This window comes from Biomphalaria glabrata, chromosome 11, assembly GCF_947242115.1.
Source record: "Biomphalaria glabrata chromosome 11, xgBioGlab47.1, whole genome shotgun sequence".
Classification (NCBI taxonomy): Eukaryota; Metazoa; Mollusca; class Gastropoda; family Planorbidae; genus Biomphalaria; species Biomphalaria glabrata.
In genome coordinates this window covers 34,811,093-34,837,779 of record NC_074721.1, presented here as the reverse complement: position 1 = coordinate 34,837,779, position 26,687 = coordinate 34,811,093, and the positions used below count along the sequence as shown (strand labels likewise).

Here is a 26,687-nt window from a genome sequence, read left to right as displayed (position 1 = left end):
TCTCTTATTTCCGACTATTAGTATTACACAGATCTAGCTTGCTTCACGTTGATTCACTGTCCTTATAAATTATAAGAGTCTTCGTGTCATTTCTTTCTCTTTGACCACCGGAAGATCAATTAGACGCAGACGACAGACCAGTAGGTTTTAATTTTGATTCGTTGTTTTCTTTCCTTATTACTTTCGTTTCTTGGTCTAAGCTTTTATTAATTAAAGTATTATCCTTAGTAGTTACATTATTTAGTAGTTGTAGGCCTATTTGATTGAGAAGATTTTCCCTGTCATTTTATAAGAGTCTCGGTATATCCATAAAACGTCATAGGCGATATCCAAGGAATCTTTATCCTCAGGCTACGTTTATTATTTGTCATGAGGAAGTATGGCGACACTAAATCCATGGCGCCCCAATGGGGAAAATGCAATTAGAAACTTGAGAGCTTAAATTTAATTTCGAACGCCTAGCAAAAACTTTTTTTTAAAACCTATCATTTGGCCTATATCATTAGGCCTATATCATTTGGCCTATATCATTTGGTCTATATCATTAGGCCTATATCATTTGATCTATATCATTTGGCCTATATCATTTGGCCTATATCATTTGGTCTATATCATTAGGCCTATATCATTTGGTCTATATCATTAGGCCTATATCATTTGGTCTATATCATTTGGCCTATAGACAACGAGCTTGACGAAGCAATATTCTAGTTTTCATTTTGTTAAATATTTGATCTATATAGTTCCGTGCAGTGCTTATTGGAAAAGACCTACTTTAAAATATTGCGGATTTAATTTCATTTTAATGCTTTGTTGTTTCACAAAACATTTAAGACTGCTGATTGTTATGGTGCTTATAAAGGACTGTATAAATCAGACATTTAGTCCATGAATAAAAGGCTTAAAGGGTAAATCTTCCTCAAATACATTACCAGGTGCAAATAAAAACGAATCGAGATTTGTTATCAGGTGTGTTCAATCTGAATGACAACATAGGCACGGAACCAGCGAAGACAAATATAGTAACAGATTAGATTTTACAGACAGTGGCTTGTTTTTTTTCCCCCAGTCTAATTATGGATTGGGAGGAAGCTATGGAGGGTTAAAGGTTATGTAGATACCTAATTGTTATTTCAAACATGGATTAATAATGCCGTTAACCCCACTGGCTTGTGGGTTATTTGAACATAGGCCCGAATGGCAAAAATTGTGTGGATGAATTGGTATTTATTTTGATTTCTGGTCTAGGTCTGTATAAGTAATCGCTTTTTAAAAACGTTTTCATTCAATTTGAAAAGTTATAAACATATCAGCTTCTTCGTACAAAAAAAATATTTAGCTCAATGCACATCATATTTTTGTGTCTTTACCCCAGTTCAATGTTATTTACACAACTTTCTGTTGTGTCTCACACATCAACTTTCTGTTTTGTTCTTCGTATCAACTTTCTGTTGTGTTCTTCGTATCAACTTTCTGTTGTGTCTCACATATCAACTTTCTGTTGTGTTCTTCGTATCAACTTTCTGTTGTGTCTCACACATCAACTTTCTGTTTTGTTCTTCGTATCAACTTTCTGTTGTGTTCTTCGTATCAACTTTCTGTTGTGTCTCACATATCAACTTTTTGTTGTGTCTCACATATCAACTTTCTGTTGTGTCTCACATATCAACTTTCTGTTGTGTTCTTCGTATCAACTTTCTGTTGTGTCTCATATATCAACTTTCTGTTGTTCTTCGTATCAACTTTCTGTTGTGTCTCACATATCAACTTTCTGTTGTGTCTCACACATCAACTTTCTGTTTTGTTCTTCGTATCAACTTTCTGTTGTGTTCTTCGTATCAACTTTCTGTTGTGTCTCACATATCAACTTTCTGTTGTGTCTCACATATCAACTTTCTGTTGTGTTCTTCGTATCAACTTTTTGTTGTGTTCTTCGTATCAACTTTCTGTTGTGTCTCACATATCAACTTTCTGTTGTGTCTCACATATCAACTTTCTGTTGTGTTCTTCGTATCAACTTTCTGTTGTGTCTCATATATCAACTTTCTGTTGTGTCTCATATATCAACTTTCTGTTGTGTCTCATATATCAACTTTCTGTTGTGTCTCATATATCAACTTTCTGTTGTGTCTCACATATCAACTTTCTGTTGTGTTCTTCGTATCAACTTTCTGTTGTGTTCTTCGTATCAACTTTCTGTTGTGTCTCATATATCAACTTTCTGTTGTGTCTCATATATCAACTTTCTGTTGTGTCTTACACATCAACTTACTGATGTGTCTCACACATCAACTTTCTTCAACTTTCTGATGTGTCTGGCACATCAACTTTCTGTTGTGTCTCACGCATAAACTTTCTCATATGTCTGACACATCAACTTTCTCATGTGTCTCACATCAACTTTCTCATGTGTCTGACACATCAACTTTCTGTACATATCACACACATCAATTTACGGTTGTATTTCATATATTCAGTTTCTTCCTCTACCTCCCCTCTATGTCCTCTGTTTGATCACATCCCTCCATACATCTCTTCCCCCCACCTCCACAATAGCATCACACACACACACTCGCTTCCCCCCTCTCTATGTCTTCACTGTATATCATGTTTCTTCATCATCACAAATCATTTCTCTCTCTCTCTCTCTCTCTCTCTCCCTCTCTCTCTTTTCGACCTTTCCATTAAATTTCCTCCTTACCCCCTCTCTTCCTACATCACTTTTTTCCCTTTCACAATCCCCTCTCTCTCTTTCTCTCTCTCTCTCTTTCTCTCTCTCTCTCTCTCTCGCTCTCTCTTCCTCTGCAAAGCATAACTGTTACATTGTTAAGAAATATAACATGTCATTATTACATTTGTTTCAGTTTCCATCACCAGAACGTCGCTCCACCACACAGCTTCCGCTAGAGATCATCCAAATTTAATTTGAAAATTATTAGATCTAGACCTAAATTTTTTTCATAATCTCTTGGACATGCCTGTTGGGTTGTTCTGGACTTAATAATTTACCATAAAACGACTAGTTCACTATGCAACTACTTCCAAATTGAACAGACAAGACAGTACAAGTAAAAAAGAAACAAAACAACGGTTGTGTCTGAAAAGTTCGCTAGAGGGCGCTCTTTAATCCCAATACAATATTGTGTAACTAGTGAGCGGTCTTTAGTGAGATGAAGGCTGTACTTCTGCTACAAACAGGTTCACGCCTGTCATGGCTTGCTTTGACGGCTGCTCGCCTCTAGGAAGAAAGTCGTATTTCGAAAGCAGCAGTGAAGCTCGGCGCGCCCGCCACAGAGACAAGGAGCTGACACGCTCGATCAAAAGAGATCACAGGAAGGACGCCAAAAGAGTGAAACTTTTGTTATTAGGTAGAAACATTCAACCTTTTTTATATTTGACACTTTTTGATTGTAAAGAATTGGTTTTTGTAGAGTTGTCTTTCTCAGATGTGTACCCATCTTCATGTGTGCCCATCTTCATGTGTGCCCATCTTTTTGTGTGGCCATTTTCACGTGTGGCCATTTTTCTTGCGTGGCCATTTTGTGTGTGTGTTCATCTTCATGTGTGGCCATTTTCTTGTGTGCCCATCTTTGTGTGTGGCCATTTTCAATTGTGGCCATTTTTTTTTTTTGCATGTCCATTTGTGTGTGTGTGTTCATCTTCATGTGTGGCCATTTTCTTGTGTGTCCATTTTCTGGTTTGTCCATCTTCTTCTTGTTGTGTTTGAGATGTTTGGAGTGAACATATCTTAACCACTGAATACCTTGCCCATCCTGCATGTCTGCTAACCAATCGCTCGGCGGCTGTTTCATTAATACTACATCTAACCCTTGTAAAAGGTCAATCTCTTATTCAAATCCTCAAGAAAAAAATCATTTCCGTAAAAGAAAAAAAAATTTTCCTTTTTTTTTTTAGGAAACCTCAGCGTTTGCGCTATTCCATTTTAGCTTTATCATCATAGGAATCCTTGGGCCCTAGGCCTCTTTTCTTTGTCTCTTTTTTGGGGGCTTTACTGCCTCTTTTTCCATCTCTTTTAAATCAATTTTATTTCTATTTAATGATGTATATGATTGGACACTAATAATAATATAGATTGAATATATGTAAAAGACTTTCTTATGAAGAAAAAATATTTTAAGGTCATATATTCCAGTACTTCCGGTTTGTTTGCGGAGTGGACTGCAGCAAGGGCTCCTAAGAAAGAGCGGGGTTAATGTCATAATAACTTTTTTCCCCTTCCTTTGACAATTTTTGATTGCCTCCCTTGAGACCTGAAACATTACTTCCTTGTCGTCAAGATGGCAATCATGTCTGGTAGAGTCAGAATTCGGGGAGTCTCAACCCGCGACAGCCTCTCTGTATTTTACTATTATTCACAGAAAATCCAACTGAAACTTATTCATTGCTCTTAAAGTTGCGTTGTGGTAATACCTTAGTTGCATTAAATATAACTATAAAGATTGTGTAACAACATGAAGGTGTTAGAGTATTTTCTTACAAAACATAATTACAGAATCAATAAGCTTTGGCATAATACTGGAATGAATTGTCAATAAATTAACAACATTGGTAGCACAGAGCAGGGAGCACTGCACTCAGTGCCACCTCCTCAAGGGTGACAAGAATGAAGATCTCCCCTTAAGTAGTTTTTTGGGTCTTTTTTTCTGGGCATTAATGTGAGAATACCATTGGAGTTCCTTGTTTATGAGACAATTGATGGCTCAAACTTCTTTCGGTGATTTGTATATTCTTGTTATCTCCCTTGGGATGAAGCACTGGTTGTCTTATTTCTCTTTATGCTTAGCATTAATAGTTCTCTTGGCGTTCTCTGAGTTTCTTCTTCATTTTTTCAAGTTTGTAGTGGTGTGAGTTCCTTCAACCAACGGAATTCCTAGTCGGTGTTGTAAGACTCCGACTTCCGGTAACGGTGTGCTACTGATGTACTTCCTCTTATAGAAGAGGATCGCAAGCACTTGTGAGCTCGTTTGTTGGGTGCGGTGGGAGACTCATCAAGGTCACTTGGTTGTTGGGTGCCCTAGCGGTGGGAGACTAATCAAGGTCACTTGGTTGTTGAAAGTGTCTCAAATTTCCCCGTCGCAGGACGCTAGATGCTGATTGTATGGGTAGATCTACCTAGACTGTATTATTCAGAAGGGAAAGGCGTGTAGCAGTAGTGCTGTTTCTTGTGAATGTCTTCTATTTTATAAACATTTACGTTTCTTTGTAATAATTAGGTCAAATCTTCTGTTTTAGTCACTTCACAGTATTATATACATTTACATATTATTCTTTTAAAAAAAGGAATTTTCATCTTATTCTCTAATTAAAGTTTCTTTTGTTTAAATATAGTCTTTAAATTCTTATACATTTCAATTTTCATTTACTTCTTATCTTATATGATACAGACGTTACTTCAAAAAAGAAGATGATTATGTCCTACGCGTCATGCATTTAGTCATGCATATCAACCAATAACTTAAACTCCAAGTCACTGGTTTTGCTGGCTAGCTCAGGCAACCCATTCCATGCTCTAATAGCGCTAGGGAAGAAGGAGCATTTCCCTCAACTCAAGAAAACATTAAAAAACTGGAACAGACACAAAATAGAGCAGTGAGATTCATAACAAACGAATATTCACATTTAACTAGAGTAACACCTTTAGTAAAATCACAAAATCTAGAAAGCCTTCAGGACAGAAGGCTCAAAAGTAAAGTAGCAATCATACATAAAACACTGAACCATAATCTTCAAATACAAAAACAAAATTTAATAAAATACTCTGAAAGACACAAAGATAAAGGCACATTCCTCGTCCCATATGCTAGGACAAATTTGTACAAACACTTCTTCTTCTCTAGTGCTATTAGAGCATGGAATGGGTTGCCTGAGCTAGCCAGGAAAACCAGTGACTTGGCTGAATTTAAGTCATTGGTTAATATGCATGACTAAATGCATGACGCGTAGGACGTAATCATCTTTTTTGAAGTAACGTCTGTATTATATAAGATAAGATTTGTACAAATTTGTCCCAGCATATGGGATGAGGAATGTGCCTTTATCTTTGTGTCTTTCTGGGTATTTTATTAAATTTTGTTTTAGTATTTGAAGATTATGGTTCAGTGTGTAATGTATAATTGCTACTTTACTTTTGAGTTTTCTGTCCTGAAGGCTTTCTAAATTTAGTGATTTTACTAAAGGTGTTACTCTAGTCAAATGTGAATATTCGTTTGTTATGAATCTCAATGCTCTATTTTATGTCTGTTCCAGTTTCTTAATGTTGAGTTGAGGGGTCCCAAACAGAGGATGCATATTCTATTATTGGCCTAACCAAGTTTAAATAACATTTTAGTTTTATGTTCTTGTTTGATTTATAGAAATTTCTTCTTATAAACTCTAATGCTTTAATGTACATTTAATTTTTTTTTTATTTAACATTTTCTATCCTACATTGTATAATCCTTCTGTATATATGATCTACTTGAAGTCTATTTAGGATTTTGCTGTCATAAGTAGCTTTTAAATACATGTTCCATATAAGTATCCTCTGCTAACAAAATCAAGTTCATATCTTTAAGTTTTTTACTTTTTTGCTTTTGGGTATTTTATTTTAAAAATATAGCTAGACCTATGGCCAGACTGTTGGCATTTAAAATGTCCGACAGAGTTTCTCTCACAGTGGTGAAGTTTGGACACTCCCCAAACGAATGTTTCTCTAGTTTGTTATTATCTACCCCACATAGTTTACATGTGTGGCCTGCCCTGTCCTTACCCTTCGTCTTTATTGGGGTCATTTCGTAAATCAGTCTGAAGGCCACCTCACGTGCTTTAGGAGTTATGTTTTTATTGTGTAAAGGCGTGCACGTGTGCGTGTATTGACAACTATTCCTAATTCCCTCCCTCATTTTATTCTAAGCTTTAAATTTTCTTGAAGTTTGTCGCTAAGTGCTGTGTAAATGTTTTTAGTTTTGTGATGTATTAGATTTTCATAGTTTTGTAGGTGTCTGGTTAGTGATCTGTAAAATGGGTGGATGTGGGTGCCGAAATAGTGGGGTGTGTTGTTTTGGATGGGGAGAAATTTTGTTGAGCCTTAAAACGAAATAGTATAAGGTTAAGGGGAAGTTTTCAGGGGACCTAACTACCCTACCGATAAATTTTAACCGAAGTGCTTTAATTTTTGTTTTGATATCTTGTAGGCTTATCCCCCTTCTTTTTTTTTATCTTGTATTAGTGTTTTGTGTTTAATTTTAATGAATGTGTTTCTGAAGATAAATTTTCTAATGATTTTGTGTATGTTTTTTATGAAGTTAGGAGGTGGCCCTACACTGTTGGCCAGATACAAAATTTTAGGCACTATCAGGTTGTTGGCTATAATGGCCCTTCCAACAATTATTATACCGATATAGGCATATATTGAAAGGTTTTTATTATTTTCTTTACCTAATCTGCTATTTCATTCCATTGTTTTCTAGTGTAAAGTGCCGGGTTTTTGGTCCACACGATACCACAGAATTTAATCTCTTTTTCTATCCTAAGCCTTAAAGGGAAAACTAGGGGGATATCCCACCTATCTAACCCCATTATGGCTTTCTGGATATTAATTTTGGACCCGCTCGCCCTCCCAAAAAGTGTAAATTTCTCTATTATTATTTTAACGTCTTTTTCTGAAGAGGGAAAAAGGGTAGTATCGTCTGCATATGCCTTGATTTTAACTACGGCATTTGGCCCTGGGATTTTAATATCTGCGAATTCTTGGTCTAACCTAAGGCTTCTAAGGGTTCCAGGCAGAGGGTGTATAAAAAGGAGAAAGGGGACATCCTTGCCTGACCGATCTCTTAATGGGGATCGATCACTAAGAGATTGGTTGACAATTAGCTGACTTGTGGCATCCGTGTAGACCAAATTTATATATTTTGTCAGGGACTTGTCTATGTTTGTTTTGGCTAGTATCCTAAAGAGGTAGTCGTTGACCACTCTGTCAAAGGCTTTTTCTTGGTATGGTCATGAGGGCTGCCTTCAAGTGATGGTCTTTGCAGTAGTAAATTACGTCTCGCATAAAGTGGTTGTAACTATTAATAGTGGATAGTTGTAAAACTGGTGTATTTTTATTTTAAAAAATTCTTGCATAACATTAGATTTTTCGCTTTCAGAAAAGAAAAAAGTAGCCGTTGCATCAGAACTTTGAAAGGTCTAAAATATCATGATGTCGGATTTTCACTATCTTTTCTAGTTTACGAGATCTAAACGGGACGGACGGACGGACGGACAGACATGCCACACAAAACTAATAGCGTCTTTTCCCCTTTCGGGGGCTGCTAAAAAAGACAACTTATACAACTTAAAGAGGCGATTATTTTGCCTTTAATAACTAATGAATGTTAGATTTTTTTTTAAAAGTTACATTTTTTCCCCCGACCATTTCCCCCTTCCCTTTTAGAAAACTCCTGGTTGAGCGATTGTATAAGTCTACTTAATATTCTAATGATAGACCATTTGATCTAGACTTAGAAGGCGATGCGCAAAATGTTCCTGTATATTAATTTATTAAATTCTTAACTGAAGAAAATAAAACCTACAAGTGGAAATACCCGAAGCCGTATACTATGAACAAGATTCAAGGGAAATATCTTATCTTATCTTATATACTACAGACGTTACTTCAAAAAAAGAAGATGATAACGTCCTACGCGTCAAATATTTTCTAGTTATCTAGTCAAATTTAACTAACTTTCTTTTATACTTTGAAAAAATATATGCTATGGTTTTCCCAATGTGGCCAACGAGCTCAAAACTCTTTTCCCAACGATATAAATCAACTGTCAAATTTCTAGGAAAATCGTTAGAGCCATTTCCTCCCTTTACCCAGAAGGTTTTGCCCTCTACGAATGTGCGAACTGAATAGAGGCATAAAAAACAGCGCGGGGCATATGATAAGTTTGGTGTGTACTAAAATATCAATGAAACATGTCTGACTGCAGGTACCGGTGAATCAGGAAAAAGTACCATGACCAAACAGATGAGGATTATCCACATCAATGGATTTTCTTTTATGTAAGTGACTCTCACAAAGTATTTTATGTAATATCATTAAAACTTATGACATCGCTATTAGGCAGGGGCAGACTGGCTATATAGGCGTTCGGGCAAATGCCCGGTGGGCCAGTACCCAAATGGTCCAGTAGAGCACTGAGAGGGACGCATGATTGCCAGCCACTATTAAAATGTTCAATGTTTGATAATATCATCTTATAAAAGTGTTAAAAAAACTTGTATAGTGCAATATAGTGCAATACTAGTTTAATCTTGTACAGACTCTATAGTGCAATACTAGTTTAATCTTGTACAGACTCTATAGTGCAATACTAGTTTAATCTTGTACAGACTCTATAGTGCAATACTAGTTTAATCTTGTACAGACTCTATAGTGCAATACTAGTTTAATCTTGTACAGACTCTATAGTGCAATACTAGTTTAATCTAACACAGTTTCAAAATGATGTAATAGCCTACATCCGTAGACTGAACTACTAGTAGGCTTCATCCTTTTACGGCCTACACACTTAGCGATTAAAAAGCAAAATAAGGCCTACATTTCTCATAAGGATATAGAGTTCACTGTATGCATGAGTTCAATTATCAATATATGATCAAACTTGACATAATAATTTCGTGGAAAGGAAGGCTTATAATTAAATGAGATTCAATTTATGGTCCAGATTGTATAGAAATGCCCGGGCCGATCTTGACACCCAGTCCGCCCCTGCTATTAGGCCACACAAGTTGCAATACTATAAGCCAAATACTTGTTATTTATTGTACCTTGCATTAGATTCTCTTCTGTTTCAGGGAACGAATGGAGAAAGTAAAAGATATCCACAAGAACGTCTTAGACTCTATGCTGGTTAGAGTTTTATTATTAACCCATATCTACCTAATGGGCTAGATTTTTTTGTATATTAACTCTTTAACTAACTAACGGGCTAGATTTTTTTGTATATTAACTCTTAACTACCTAACGGGCTAGATTTTTTTTTATATTAGCTCATAACTATCTAATGAGCTAGATTTTCTGTATAACTCATAACTTCATAACTACCTAATGGGCTAGTTGTTGTTTTTTGGGTTTTTTTTTTTTGCATATTTTGTGGGAAGCGTGGTCGAGAGGCTAAGTGCGCTTGAACTACCTAGAAGGGCTACCTAGAAGGGGGATCGAGGCTCGACACCCGACTCGGGCTGAGTTGCTTTTACTGAGCGCCTAAAGGCAGCACGGAAAACCAACTCTTAGATACCCCCTCCCCCCCACTGGTCCACAAATGAGATTGGACCAAAGCGCTCTGAGCATGCTATAAGCATGAAAGTAGCGCTATATAAAAGCTATAATAATAATTAACTCATAACTACAAGCTATAATAATAATTAACTCCTAACTACCTAATGGGCTATTTGATAGTTTATCATTGGTGATATGGTACACTAATTAGATGCTATCGCGTTTAACATACTTTGCTATATGAAACCGGAGGCGGCATAATTGGGTGGCGAACAGGGACAACTGCTCAAGGCCTGAGGGACCCCGCAATGGAGAGATTTCTGTTTGTAACTGTCAGCCTGTGATACAATACAAATGTACTGGACTTCTGCCCCACATCCTAATGAACTATACCTATCCGTTATAGACTGAAATACCTTGTAGTAGATTTCTTTGGAAATAGTTTTCCAAAACCAAGACTTGTTATCTAGAACAAAGATACCAAAAAAGCTCTTAGCATGATACTTTTGGTTACGTTTAGGCCCCGCACAAGACATTTGCCAAAATGTTTCGTACTGCTAAGTCCGCCTCTGATACAATATATTTTTAAAATTGAAACAAAAATTATTTTTAAAGATTTCTTTAACACGGTAATTTGATTTGATCGAAGTCCTTTGATTATAACGTCAAGATCAGTGACGTCTTATTTTTCAGACTCTACTTTCTGCCATGCAGACGATGTCTCTACCATTCGAAGCAGACGACAGTGCGGTGAGCGCTGAGTTTATCTTGAATGTTGGCGCTGATCCAAAGCCGGAGTTACCAGAGGTGAAAGCCGCGATATATAAAATACTTTTAACGGTTATGAAAAAAAAAACACAATTCTATTTATGAATGTTACTGTTTTTTGTAACAGTTAACAAACGTAAAAGAACGGAATTACAGTTTCTTATATGTCAGCGACACATTATTGAACACATAATTAACGAAGTCGTAGAGGATAGTTTTTAGTTTGCAAACAAAAAAGAGCTGTCTATATTTTAGCATTTTTTCTTTTCATTGCAGAATATTTTAAGCTAAACGAATGTTGTAGATTATATCAAGAAGACCTAGAAGCTCTAGGTGGTTAAGCGCTTGGCTTTGAAAATTTAGGATTATCGGGTTTGAATCTTAGTGAAGACAAGGCATTTTTAATTTAGGGATTTTAATGGTACAACTGAATCCATCCAACTCTAATGGGTATATGACATTGGTTGGTCATTGTGCTGGCCACATGACATCCTCGTTAACCGCGGGCCACAGACACTTATGGACACCATCTGCCCTGTAGATCCAGGGTCTGAAAGAGATACTTTTATGTTAATTAAAAATTGATAAGACTTATCAAGCATTTAGAAAACAAAAAATCGTTCAATACTAACAAACAATCACTTTGATACAGAAAATAAACTTGGAACCGTTTCTACTGTCTTGTAACAGGAGTTCTGGGATCATTGCAAGAAGTTGTGGCTAGATCAAGGTATTCAAGAGTGTTTTATCAAAACAAGTCATTATCAACTACTTGACTGTGCACAATAGTGAGTAACCTAAGTCATTATCAACTACTTGACTGTGCACAATAGTAAGTAACCTAAGTCATTATCAACTACTTGACTGTGCACAATAGTAAGTAACCTAAGTCATTATCAACTACTTGACTGTGCACAATAGTAAGTAACCTAAGTCATTAACTACTTGACTGTGCACAATAGTAAGTAACCTAAGTCATTATCAACTACTTGACTGTGCACAATAGTAAGTAACCTAAGTCATTATCAACTACTTCACTGTGCACAATAGTAAGTAACCTAAGTCATTATCAACTACTTGACTGTGCACAATAGTAAGTAACCTAAGTCATTATCAACTACTTGACTGTGCACAATAGTAAGTAACCTAAGTCATTATCAACTACTTGACTGTGCACAATAGTAAGTAACCTAAGTCATTATCAACTACTTGACTGTGCACAATAGTAAGTAACCTAAGTCATTATCAACTACTTGACTGTGCACAATAGTAAGTAACCTAAGTCATTATCAGCTACTTGACTGCACAATAGTAAGTAACCTAAGTCATTATCAACTACTTGACTGTGCACAATAGTAAGTAACCTAAGTCATTATCAACTACTTGACTGTGCACAATAGTAAGTAACCTAAGTCATTATCAACTACTTGACTGTGCACAATTGTAACTTTAGTCATTATCAACTACTTGACTGTGCAAAATTGTGAGAAACTTTAGTCATTACCAACTAATTACTCGATTGTGCACAATAGTGAGTAACTTATTTTGTTTTTAAGAACTAATAAGAAAGATAAAGATTCAAGTTGGCCAACTATCATTTTTCCTCACTCTTAAAATATCTGTGGCATTGATCGTCTCGACAGACCTCTTGAAACTTCTTGTGTGGCTAAAGAGGCTAATCCTTAATACACAGCTGCGGTCACCAGGCGCCTTGCATTTTCACCCTTCTTTCTACTACTGTTGTGTATGGCATCTTCAATCCGGGACCCTTCTTTTATACTCGTTCTCCATGCGGATCTATCCAGTGCCACTTTTCCCCAGATGCAAGTGTCGATTTTAAAGAGCTTCAAGTCGCGTTTGAATACATCCGTATAAAGTGGGTGACCAGCGGCTCTCATGCCTTCTGTTAGATCGCCATACAGAATGTCTTGTGGAAGTCGACTTACTGGCATTCTACTAACGTGGCCAAGCCAACCAAGGCGTCTGCTGCTGATAGCACAGCGGATGTCCTGGCACCCTGCTCTTCGTGGCAATTCCTCATTGGTTATTTTATCTTACCACCTTAATTTAAAGATCCGCCCTAGGCATCGGAGGTAAAAGACATTCAGCTTTTTTTTTTCCTGCTATGAGTAGTTTGACCATGTTTCACTTCCGTGTAGCAAAGTGCTCATCACACAGGTCCGGTAGACTCAGTCTTTAGTATCGTTAGTCAACTAGATGTTGTCCCTCACTCTTTTCTGCAACCGTGACATGGTGCCCATTACTTTGACTACCCTGTTGTTAAATGTCTTTATCCAGTAGAGCATTGATTGATATGATGGAGCCAAGATAGAAAAAATGGTCAACAATTTCTAGTGGTTGGCCATTAATGGTTACGTGAGGTGCAGTATTTGTGTTCTGAACTAGTATCTTAGTCTTGCTTTGAATAATATTTATGCCGAACTTCTGTTTGTCAACCTGTAACTGAAGCTGAGTATCAGTCAGCCACAATAGCTTCACCATCAGAATACCCTGATAAGTATCTACCTAACATTTGATTTGCCCGCAACCTTGATACATTAAAGAGGTTTCCAGAGGATCTTGTATGTAAAAATATACCTTAAAATATGGACACTTAATATATTCAACATTATGCTGACTTCCCCTGTCAATGCCAAAGATGGACTTTAATAAAACTTTTAATTCCATTAGAATGTAGAATTATTTTACTTAATTCTAACCAATCGAAAAGTTAATGCTGAAGTTGGGCCTGCTTAATAACAGAGCTGTAACTGTATCACTACTTTACTGAAGCGACTTAAGTTTAATTGGATATTATTCTGTTCAATAATTCTACAGGGTTTGGGGCATATGGTTGTTATGAATGTGTGTTGACCCTGTTACTATTGCAGGGGATAGTGTGCTGGTGTATGGTCATAAGGTGGGTCATACTGCCACGTTACAACTGGGTGGTAAATGCAACTTATGCGAACTTTTTTAGTTTACGCTGAACGTTTTAAAAAAAACTTATTTGGTTTCTGTATTGCTGACATGAGTTGGTACCAAGTGGGAGGTCCCTGATTCGGGCATGGGTGAAATCCTGCTTTATTCGCCCTTTTTAAAAATTTTCTCTGAATAAAATATTGTAGCATTAAATTTTTTTTCTTGCGTGAATTCCTCTGCAATCAAATTTTGTTTATTAAAAAACCTATGCTATAATTATAATAGCAATTTCTTTGTTTTTTTCTTCTAATGCGTTAAGATTTAAATCTTTTCCCTTCGTTCAATTTCAAAACAACCCATTGGTTTGAATCAGTTTTTCAGCTTTCTTGGAAATGTGTAAAAATTGTAATGAATATTGAAACGCAGTTAACATAATCTGAGTTGAGTGAGAAAATCTTGTTTGACTAGTTTAATAGAGTGTGTAAAAATTTTTTTTTAAAGTGAAAGGGAAGTGGAGGGAGGGAGTTCATTGCACTGACTCTTCCATCCTATCTACGCCCTCTTTATCAATTATTTCTAAATCTAAGAACTGAATGCTCATTGGTTAATCTTTCAGTTTTCTAAGAACTTAATGCTCATTGGTTAATCTAAGAACTGAATGCTCATTGGTTAATCTAAGAACTGAATTCTCATTGGTTAATCTTTCAGTTTCCTAGAAAAGATTGACGAGCTCAGAGCATCAGAGTATACACCATCTGACCAGGTAAGTATCGTTAATTGTCATGTGTCGTTGAATATGAGTTTGTCATGTGTGGTTGAAATGTTTGTCATGTGTCGATGGCATTTTCTTCTTATTTTTTTGTATTTTTTTTTTTTAAATTTGTGAATACAAAATAATCATAATAATAAAAAAAAAAACACTAGTTTTTTTTTAATAGAGATTCATGTTAATACGCCTGACGCGAAACCCGATAACAAATATCATTAACCTTTACAACTACACAAAGCTAAAACTAGAATTCTACTTTTGTGATATAGTAATTGAGATTCATTATCCCATTCCAAGGATATATTGCGATGTCGTGTGGTGACGTCATCTATACAACAAATTGAGTTCACAGTGCGTGATGCTGGACAGAATGTCCGATTTTGGTAAGTTGTGTCTTGGTAAGTTGTAAGTGTAAGTAAAGTCCCTCTTCCAGACCCTGCGATCTATAGGGCAGATGATGTTAAAGTCATTCGTTTCTTTAGGTCAACGATTAACGATCAGGGTGTCATGTGGCCAGCACACCAACCATCCGCGTTTTACTTTCCCCAACTAAAGTCAGGTACCCATTAGAGTTGGGTGGACTCAAAGGGTCTGACGTCAGAATTCCGAACTTCAAAATCCCAGTCTTCACCGAGATTTCAACCCAAGACCACAGGTTCAGAAGCCAAGCGATTTACCACTTTACCACAATATATATTTACTGATGCAAAAGGGGGGGGGGTTAAAAACTTTAGTGCAAACAATGAGCATATTTCTTGACGCGAAATAAACCAATTCAATTGGGATCCTATTCTAGGAATGAAGAAAATGCTTTTTTTAGTGACCAACAAATGGGAAAGACGTATTCGTCTTGCCCGTCTGTCCGTCACGATTATATCTCAAAACTAGAAAAGATATTGAAAATCCGATTTCATGATATTTTGCAGCCTTCTTAGTTCTGGCGCAAGAGCTACTTTATTATCTTATAAAAGCGAACCGGTTTTAAAAATTAATTCAACAAGTTTGTTTTTTCATAAAAATAAACCATTTAAAAACTTTTTAGTTTAAATAGTCACACAAAAAAAAAACAGCAGAAAAAAAGGGAGGCTATTTTAAGTAATGGAGGTGCCTATATTTGTTATAAAATTTATGTATGCAATTTTATTTAACTAAATAGTTTAAAAGAAATGCAGATTTTAATAATGTTTCCTGTTGTACGTACTACTAATAATCTACCGAGATCGTCTTTTTTTTTTTTTTACTATAGTTTTTTTATCCTGCAATGCATACAAAACAGATCGACAAATGGGTGAGTTCTTCTGGGGCCGCTTTTGAGTTTTTGTGAATTTGCAAACTCTCTTTCTAATCTTTAGAAATTATTTTTTTTGTGTGTGTTAAATTTGCGACTTATGTTATTCTGTTGTAATATGTGTTGTAGATGTCGTGATGGAACGATGCTACACTTGTTAAAGGGGGGGGGGGGAGGGGGGAGGGGCAGCCTTGTTTAGCCTTCTGCTATAAAATAGGACTTCAAAAATGTGAATCTCATCAGTGCCTTCTTTCTTCTCTGGAAAGTGCTAGAGCTTAAACATTATTCAGGTTATTTCAGAGACTTTAAAAATGTTATAAATTTTACAACTTTAAAGGGAAGTAAACATAATTTCTTTTTTTGAACTTTTATTATTGAATTATCGTTCCTTAAGTAACAAAAAAAAGTTTTCTTGAACCGTTCAGCAGGCCAGGTTCAAATCCACTTGAATGAGGTATTGAATGTCCCTGGGTGTGAACTTAACACATTGAACGTGGGAAAGCAAAGTCAGTAGCTAGTTGTGCAGGCCACATGACACTCTCGTTAACCGTGTATTACTAAGTAGGCTACAGACCTAGGGGGATTTTTTTTTTTTAATTTAGAACTGCTAGTACACTCTAACCATAGACATAAATAAATATAGACTGGCCGAAGGAAGTAACTTCATGTAACTTGAAAACATGTATATCTATTGTATTCGGATTTCCGAATTATGAAAAATATCATGATCTTCATTATTAGAGATTAAAAAAAAAACACTTGTGAAAATAATGTAATACTTATATAGGTGTGTGGCTGAAATAGATATGAATCCTTAACTTTTATACTTCTCATAAATGCTGTATAATAAAGTACACAAAATTGCAAGTCACAAATTTTCGTTTCACAAAACTCTTTAATCGGCCAGTCTCTATTTATTTTGTCTATGACTCTAGCATAAAAAGTAGATGTCACGAACCGAATCGGATTAGGTCCCAGTGTGCATTACGTCCCTTGAATCATCGTCATAGGACCTTTTGTTATAACTTCCATTAGTTTCCAACATAAACATTTAAAGATTGTCTCTAAAGAAATAATCTGATTGTTAAACAGTTGTGCAGTCATGTGGGATTTTCATAAATGGGAACTTTTGTGTATCAGGTGTACAGAATACGAAAGTGTCTATAAGCTTAGTATTTTTTAAAAGCATGTAATAATTATTGTTTACATTCTTTTTTAGCAATGCAGAATAAAATTCTAAACTTTAACACAAAGTATTTTTCATAATTAAGTTGGCAAGAGTGATCTTTCAATACGTCCTTGACATTGTTAATTCTGCCTATTTATCTCAGAATCTCTCCCAATCATCCTTTGTTTATTTCTCACATTTTTCTTTAGATTCCATTTTCACGATGACCTTAATACATTACTAAACAATGTCAAGGACGCTTAATTTAAACTATTTTACAAAAAATAAATAAACAAAATGAGGTACCAACGGAAGATCTTGGAAATTTGATTCAGAATCGCTAAAAAGTGCATGGAAATTACTAACCTATTAATACAAAAACATAGCTTATCAACACAGAGGCGTAGTAGTGGGGGGGAAGGGGGCACGATGCTCTCTGCGCCACCCTCGAGGGGGGGGGGCGCCACACGCAGAGAAGCGCCTAAAAATAAAATCATTGTAAATATTTTAGTTAGGTAATACATTCTGAGTTTTTTTTTATATTATTATTTTTAATACTTTTCATTTATAAGCCTATATTTCTATGTGATATTCATGAAAAAGGGGAGGGGGCGCCAATAAAGTAACTTTCCCTTGACGCATCTTTCGCTCACTACGCCTCTGTATCAAAACTTTTTTTATTCTGTTCACCAGATATATCAAAAAACCTAAATATTTTTTTTTCCGCCTCTTATTGTAGATGTACAATGTCCCTCAGCGAATTTTCGGTAAATATTTTTATTTCCTCTCAGTGTCTACGATGTTGGGGGGCAAAGGGGAGAGAGAAAGAAATGGATTCAAGTCTTTGATGACGTCATTGCCATCATGTACGTTGGAGAAATGTCTTCCTTTGATCAAACTCTCAGGGAAGATCCTACGAGGAACAGACTTCTCGAGTCTCTGGAAAACTTTGAACAAGTTTGGAATAACAGGTAGCCTATTACACATTTTTTTTTTGGAAGGCGGGAGGTTGTAGAATATTTGTGAAGGTACAAAACTGTAGGCCCTTTGCTGTATACGCAAGAATTTCCTGTAGTCTGCATCGTTTGGTCATATTTTGCTGATATTTTTTATGGGAATTCCCATATGATAAGCAAATGGTGGTAGTTGCTTGTTAGCATTTTATGGACTATCTTGAGTTCCTTTTTATTTAATTAGCATGCCTTTGTGGAGTGTCTCCAGAGAATTCTGACCACATACTTCAAAGCTGCTTACTTGATCCAGAAACCCGAACAAGATAGTGGCCCCAAAACACCGCTTTAGAAAACAAACGAAATGGAGCGCTGCCAGATATGGAAACCATTCCTGAGTTCATCTCAGATATAGGACTGGTCATTCTGACCCTCCATTCTGAAAAAAAGAAGATTTAATTAAAAAGGTTGTTTTGAATTTAACAAAGTGGTTAAATAGCCCACCCTTTTTTCGTACTATAGACCTTTCAGCGAGCTATTTTTAGCCGCCAGTTCCGGATCTTGTGCACTCTTCGAATTGTTCTACGTCTGTTGTTGGTGGATCGATCTACTGTAAAATCTTCCCAATTTTGAGTATGGATGCTAGCCCACTTGCATATACAACTATTCACTGTAAGTTGTTTCAATTTGAACACAATTTACATCTATAATCTATTAAGGAAATAGATTATCTTCTTACAGATTAGGGGTGCAGATGTATTTAGTATGTAAGCAGTAGTAGGCCTATCACATTTAGAAAGGAATCCGATGCGAACAGCATTAGTGCACTATTAGCCTACCCAGTGTAGGCCTACTAATCCAGATCACAATTTTGGTCTAGCTCTAAATCTTGTCATTTAAGATTAAACGTGTAAAGTCATAAGAGGGCGCCCACTGCATGAAAACGACAGCTCCAATAGCTTGGCGGATGTAATCTGCGGCGCTGACTGCCTCTTCTGTTACGGGCGACCCTCCCCCGCCACCCATAGCTAGGAGACTAGAGCGAGAGTCGGTGACGCGTACCACAGTAGTGGCTCCAGTTTCATGTAGAGTTATCCCTGTTAACTCAGCGTCCATGGAGCATGCAGCGTAGCCGCATGGACCAGAGAGCCGGTCTGCTTCTGTCCGGTCTGGGTAGACTCTAAGGGCCCCATACCCAGATCAATCGGGGTCCCTCATTACCGACCCATCGGTATAGCAGAAAATGGCATCTCATGGGTAGGACTTAATTGTTGCTGATGCCAAATTTTTGGACAATGGCAGGTGTTAATCGCCTCTAGGTGGCTCCCTCTTGCCCTATAAGGGATAGGTTTATTTGTGGGGCCGGTTTTCTCCTCCACGGAGGGCATGTACTAATCCTTCTAATAGGGATTCTGACAGTGGAGAGCCCAGCTGATTTTGACAAATTGACCGCAATGTGAAGAAACGATCGCATTTTTATGCGGTTCCTCTCTCTCCACTGTTGCACTAAGATTGTGGTGGATAGCCTAGAGTCGCCCCTTTTATAGCGCTCGTAGGCCGTAAGTAACACCCTCTCCCTCCTAAGATTTAAAGGGGCTACGTTTGTTAAGGTTTCAGCAGCGTTTTATTGGGCTTGTCCGAAAGGTGCCACAAATGAACCTTAGGGCCTGTGCTTGTACCCGGTCGAGTGATTCGAGGGCAGTTTTACTAGCATATACTTGAACTGCCCCTAAGTACATTGTGCGTAGCATGTCAGCTTTAGCACCCCACTTTGTGCCGGCTAGCTTTCTTAGTAACGCTAACTTCTCCGAGGCTTTTCATTCAACTTCCTGGACGTGCTGGAGCATTGACAGTTTTCTATCCATGGTCACCCCTAGATATTTTGGCGTGTTTTCAACGGATCCAGAACTTTGGAGTGGGGGGGGGAAGCGATTTTTTTCCAAACCCTAACCTTAACGCCCAGTAAACCCTAACCCTATGCATAAACGTGCGTACAGCATATATATATATATATATATATATATATATATATATATATATATTAGGCCTATTATTGGGTAATAGTGTATTAGGCCTATGCTGTTCGTATAAGAAACCTGTTTAGTTGTGAGGGCTCATTTTTTTTTATTTCCTAGCCCGTCTACTCCAATATATTAATTGAAATTGTTGGGAAGAGGTGGGTATCTTGGAGCTGTCAGTAGGAGGGGGGGGGGGGCAAGGGATGCGGTCCACACTGGTCGACACCATTTTGGGGTGACAACCAAGTTGGAAAAATTATAACTTGGCAAAAGCAGACACATCGAAAAAGATAATAATTAAATCTTTAGATATATGCCCAAATATGCCTGAACACATCTAAATGGTAGTGTAAGTTTAAATGTCAAAGCACAACGTTATACCACTTCTGTCTTAAAGTATTATAAAGGAAACCTGTTCATATGATGTTAAGTCTGTTTATAATTTTAATTAAATATCATTGTAAAATTTGCAATAACATTTGAATAAATGTCATAAACAGCTGGATTTTACATTTGAGTAAAAATCAATAAAAGTAGGTAATCAGCTCACTGTATTGGTTCTACAAAAAGAACTAACTAGCAATAGTCTTTATTGGAACATATTTAAAGAAAGTTGATGTGGGATGGGTGACACCCTGAGCTACCGCACTAGGTGCCACCGACACTGTATCCGGAGGTTTTCATTCGAAGTGTTGCACTGTTTGCTTTTATGTGAAAAATAACGCCAATTGATTTTTAAAATTGTATTACTTTAAACGATCGAAACAAGACTATGGCTTGGATATATTCCTGGCCCATTGGTGAATTCTATGGGGGCCACCTTGTAATCTTGTTTACATTTATAATAAAGACATTAAGACTACCTTTGTAAGAAAAAAAAAGCTGTTACCTCCTGTCATTTCTTTAACCTCAACCCTCAGCAACCCACAAACCCGCATACGATCACGGCCCCACCCTTTCCCCGTTTAGAATACTTTCTGAGTATCGCCATACAATATTAAATAACAATTTCGACACGATTTAACCTTACGCTAGTTCGGTATCTATATCAGAAGACTGTATACATCACTAGACTTTCTTTAGAAAGAAAAAAAATGTAATTATCTACAATCAGCTTGACGAAGTTTTAATAAAGTTTTTTGTCACAGGGCTCACGTCTGACAGCTGTCAACAGTTTCAGAAAAAAAACTAATTCTGAACTTTTTAAAAACCCAGATTTCTCCGCCCAGTCTCGGTGCTTCTGTTTCTGAACAAGATCGACATACTGTTAGAGAAAGTCTCAAGAGGGCGATCAATACAAGAATTTTTAGACCAGCACCCGGACATGTTCCCAGATTATACCACCTTCGCTCATTCCAGTAAGTCTTTGAAATAGAATACTGGCAAGCTGCCATTGTCTTTATCGTAATGACAAACTGAAAACATCAGAACCATCACAGTCTTTATAGCGATGACTGAGGCTATCTTTTACCTTGCAGCATAACAATGTTTTCAGGGCCGGATTTAGAGAGAAGAGACCAGGAACATCTATAAGGCCCAGGTCCCTATTTGCTTGATACATATAGAGTACAAAATTACGAATACCTTGGTGTGCCTGTTACAAAGGACACACAATAAAATACAATTAATACAAAACCCGTTCTCTCTCTTTCTCCCTTTCTCTCTCTTTCTCCCTTTCTCTCTCTTTCTCCCTTTCTCTCTCTTTCTCCCTTTCTCTCTCTTTCTCCCTTTCTCTCTCTTTCTCCCTTTCTCTTTCGCCATTTCTCTCTCTTTCTCCCTTTCCTAAACGTCAGTTCTAAATGGTTAAAGGTTTTGCTTTTAAAAACACATTTTTGCTCAGTTAAATCATTTAAAAAAAATTATAATCAACCTTGCCAGAAAAACCTACCATGGCAAATAAATAAACTCGAGTTGTCTAACGAAATTGGAGGAAATGATCAAATGTTATCATCCAGTTGACACAATCTATTTTCATTGCCTCATCATTACGTCATCAGACATCGTGTGAGCAAGAGTTTGAGAGTTTGAAATCATCTCTTTCCAAAGTCCCAGACTAAAACCCTGCGGCTGTGCGCATTGCATTTATGTCTCCATAGAGGTCAAGAGCATATGACTTCCTAGACCTGTCGAGACGGAGGTCAGCTAGTCGGGGCAGAATATGAGACAATGTCCTCCTCTTCGCTCAGAGACGTCTTTGAGTTGAAGTTGACCCTGAACCATGTAAAATATAAACCAACGGTACACTGACCGGTCTTGCTCTGTTTGCTCGGACCTGGGCAGCCTTCCCCAAGTGGAGGCTTGCTTAGAGCGCGTCGTGTGCTTTCATTTTTTTTGAAAGACTTCCGGTGTTTTCATGTCCTACTTCCCTTCTAGTTTGTCTCCCTCTATGTTCATTTTTTGTTTAATTTCACACTTCTTAGTCCATGAATCCATTTATTAAAGTCATTGACCATTTTCAGGCAGCCCTCAACGACAAAACATACATCAATGAGCACATGACAAGAGTAATTCCAACTTTAACAACTTACAAACACATTTACTATGTTAATTAAAAGGAAATGACAACCTTCTTATGAAGTCCCCCACCTCTCACCATCATACTTTGATTATTTCCCCTTCATGCTACGATTATCCCCTCTTAACGATTATGTCCCATTAGTTCACACTCCTATTCTCATTAGCATCACATTCAAATCAATGCAATAACAATCCTACAACCATACAGTTCTATACACAACATCCCAGTGTGTGTACCAAGTGTGGGACTGTTTGTTCGGCCACTGCTCAAGTTCCTCTCGTGTTTCCTACTTCCCAGATGCCGATAGGAATGAATTCATCGAGTCATGTCCCGGGGGGTCTGAGTACCAAGGCAAACGAAGACATCGCTCCTCCAGGACGGACATCAGCGCTGAGGCGGTCAAGACTGCTGCCTATATTAAAAAACTGTACCAAGTAAGTCATAGCAAGAATTGGGAATCTTCTTATTAGTATATGGGCAGGGCATGGCCTTAATTGTACCGATGCTGAAAACAGAAAATTAACAGCTCGAAAAATAATTCTGCTATTTAAATTACTATTAAAGATTTTCATACATGGAGGAAACAAAACTATAAATAGCTAGCTTTTTGGTGTATCACGTGTACACAAATAAAGGGAGTGTTAAGCTATGTTTTTTTTAAAGGTATTTGATAATTTCTGTGGACTTTTTAGCACTGCAGACTATCAGATTTGTGTACCTCTTCCGTTTGTAGAACACAATAATTTCAATATGAAGGAAGTAGTCGACTTACACGCTATGACTTAATTTTTTTTTTCAAATCAAATGGGCAACTAACTAGCAGCAATAAAGGAGATTTGATACGAAGATCAGCTGCCACGCTTGGAGATTTTGTTAAAACTTTAGCTCAGTTGTTTGTTTTTTTAGTTGGCAGCAGTGAAGTTGTATTAAACGTCATTGACATTTAGTTTCTCGTGAAAATCTTCAATCTTCTTACAAACGATTCTAAAGTTCTAAGCAAGCGGAGTAAAAAAAAAAGTTTACTTTATTAACATTAGAGATACAAAAAAATGTGTATTGTTCTGGCATGTTTGAAAGACCCCTTACACAATTAAATGTCACGCGACAAATTGTTTTTCAAACAAATTTCTAATACTCGCTGTACTCGCTGTTAAGACTCGATAAAAAGTAAAAACAAAAATCTATGTTAAACATTAGGAAATGTTCCCTTCACATTTTTTAAATTTTGCCACGAAATCAAAAGTATAACAGGTTTACCCGATTTGTTAAAAAGTTTCGCTTTTTTAATGGAGATACAATTAGATAACTTTTGTCTATTTAAAAGCCCTCCGGTAGTGGTAGGGACATTAAACATACACTACGGTCTCCGCAATGATCTAAGGAACATTTATGCCAAGATTGATCAAGATTGGTCTAACGGTTTTGATTTTTATTCGGGACATAGATACATATATACGATATAACTCCTGGTTTATATGTTAGATTTTACAATACCTTTACATCTATGGATTTGTAACGGTAGTATTGCGCAAACCTATGCGTACTTATGGGTATATATCTACTTTCCATATATTGTATTTAATATCACTAAATTGAGAAGTAAAATAAAAAGCACATTTAAAAAAGTTGAATGTATAAGGACACAATATCATTCAGCATAAAAAAAAAATCCACAGAGAAAGTTTTGAAATAAAATAAAATCAACAAAAGACTCCGATTTTTTCTCTTTTACTATTCTGCGATAGAATAATGCTTCTAAAAATATCTTGATTCTCGTTATTGTGAATTCTAACTATACTTGTTATCTCCCTTGGGCTTTATAAACTATTTTTGGCTCTACTCCAAATCTACTGTGATTTCGAGAATAAATTGGTACCAAACAACTTGTTGTTTTTACTGGCAACCTTGACATGCATGCCTGTTATCACGTGACAGCCATTCCGGCCCTGCATCTTAGAGAAACGTCTTCACTTGGCCCACAAATTAAGCCAAATATCTTACCTTATCGCGGGCACGACATGGCCTCTATTGTGCCTAAACTCAAAACTCAAACTCTTACCTTATCTTATAAAATACTGACATTACTTTAAAAAAAAAAAGAAAGCTTACGTCCTAGGCAGTGGAATGTCAATAGATCTCCATATTTTATTTTCCCCCTTTTGTATTACCGTCTGCTGTCACTTTCTTTCAGATGATCACGTGCGGGGACCTGGTCATTAACAAGAACATTCAGGTCCATGACAAGCAATGGCACACAATGCACACGTGTCATCTGTTTTACACATGTGCTGTCGACACGGGCAACATTAAGAAGGTCATGGAGGGCTGTCGTTCAATTATCATCAGAAAACATTTGGAACGCTTCGGCATTTTGTGATTATTATTATTTCGTTCAATTTTGTGCTGATTTGATTTATATGACGGCAGACGTTTTAAAGAGGTTTACACCGATTGAGAGTTGAACTATGCAACAAAGTTTAAATCACCAAGAACAATGTGTACTTATTCATGGGTGAAGTCAACACATGCGAATCAATCAATCAATTCATCGATCAATAAATCACGTCATCATCTAGCAATCAGTGAAGCGAAACCAGTTTAAACCTCCTTTGATGTTTAAAATTAGTGAATTCTGCTTTTTGGGTGGCCAATTTTAACTATAAGAATATTAATATCGGCCAGGATTTACATCGGCCAAGATATACTTTGACTGGGATGGACATTGACTTGATAGATTTAGACCGAGGCGTACTATGACCGAGATGTACAATAGCCGAGATTGACAATGAGCGAGATTGACAATGAGCGAGATTGACAATGAGCGAGATGGACAAATGACCGAGATGGACAAATGGCCGAGATGGACAATGAGCGAGATGGACAAATTGCCGAGATTGACAATGAGCGAGATGGACAAATGACCGAGATGGACAAATGGCCGAGATGGACAATGAGTGAGATGGACAAATGGCCGAGATTGACAATGAGCGCGATGGACGAAGACCAACCTGGACATAAACCGAAACGTAGTAAGACCGACATGGACAAGGTGACAAGTGTACATTATAAGATTGGCCTAAGCGAAGTATTTGAAATGAAGGAGGGCGATTTGTTTTTTTTTTTAATCAACGATTAGTTTCTTACTATTTCAAGGTACTAAAGAAATGGAGCATTTAAAATAATTGAATATGCAGACTAATACACGAGTGCCTAAATGACCTGGGAGCACATTAAACATGTGTTCCTAAAGACTGACCTACACACTTTAAGGACACACACACAGAGACCTCCGATCGATCGTAGCATTGAAAAAGGTAAAGACTTTAGACATAATTATTTGAAACATAAGACTTCTAACCCAACCAAGACCCGTGAGATAAATGAAAATGTACCAACATGCGATAATATATTTTTAAAAAATCAAGACCCAGACATTGAAAAGATGTGATGCAAGACTGCATAGTGCGCAAGATTGTCAGTGTGCAAGATTGACTGTGTGTAAGGTTATCAGTGTGCAAGCTGTGTAAAAAAAACAAACCTATGACCAAGACAAAGACAATTCTATGCAAGACAAACTATGCTAGTCCCGACTTGCCAACTTTTGTGTTCAAAACAATGTTTTTGTTGAAACTGTTTTTTTCAAATTGTCTAAACACTTTGAGAGAACATTGATGGCTGGTTTATCTTATTACCGTTAATGTTTGTGTGATGTTGGACTCTGTACATAGAATTTGTATCAAAGATTAAAAAGTTTATTGCAAATACTTTTTTTTTGTTTGTTTTTCGTTGTGAACCAATATAATAGTAATGACATAATGATACTATAGTTTAGCTATAAAGTACCAGCTGATTGGTATATTTGTAGGATGACTAGGTCCGGTTGCCCATATCAACACAAGACACGCGTTGCAATTTAGTTTGCCAGTTAAGCGCAATGCAATAAGGATGTTATATGTGCATATTATGAGGCGCGGTAGCTGAGCGTTAAGGCGCTTGGGTTCGACTCCTGCTGAAGAGTG

At 36.9% G+C, this 26,687-nt stretch overlaps 1 protein-coding gene across 2 annotated transcripts; it reads left to right on the top strand.

Moving 5' to 3' along the window:
- Window positions 1-26,432, top strand: LOC106072828 (guanine nucleotide-binding protein G(s) subunit alpha-like). Of its 2 annotated transcripts, none has more exons than XM_056004790.1 (12): window positions 1-140; window positions 2,865-3,368; window positions 8,976-9,048; window positions 9,844-9,898; window positions 10,961-11,074; window positions 11,726-11,823; window positions 14,666-14,720; window positions 15,024-15,109; window positions 17,974-18,153; window positions 21,366-21,508; window positions 22,966-23,102; window positions 24,860-26,432. In XM_056004790.1, the coding sequence occupies exons 2-12, from the start codon at window positions 3,212-3,214 to the stop codon at window positions 25,043-25,045; spliced, it is 1,284 nt and encodes a 427-aa protein (XP_055860765.1). In that variant the 5' UTR covers window positions 1-140; window positions 2,865-3,211; the 3' UTR covers window positions 25,046-26,432. The 2 variants fall into 2 exon arrangements, with proteins under 2 accessions (XP_055860765.1, XP_055860766.1); XM_056004791.1 differs by lacking the exon at window positions 1-140 and adding an exon at window positions 1,083-1,248.
- The last annotated feature ends 255 nt before the right edge of the window (window positions 26,433-26,687 follow it).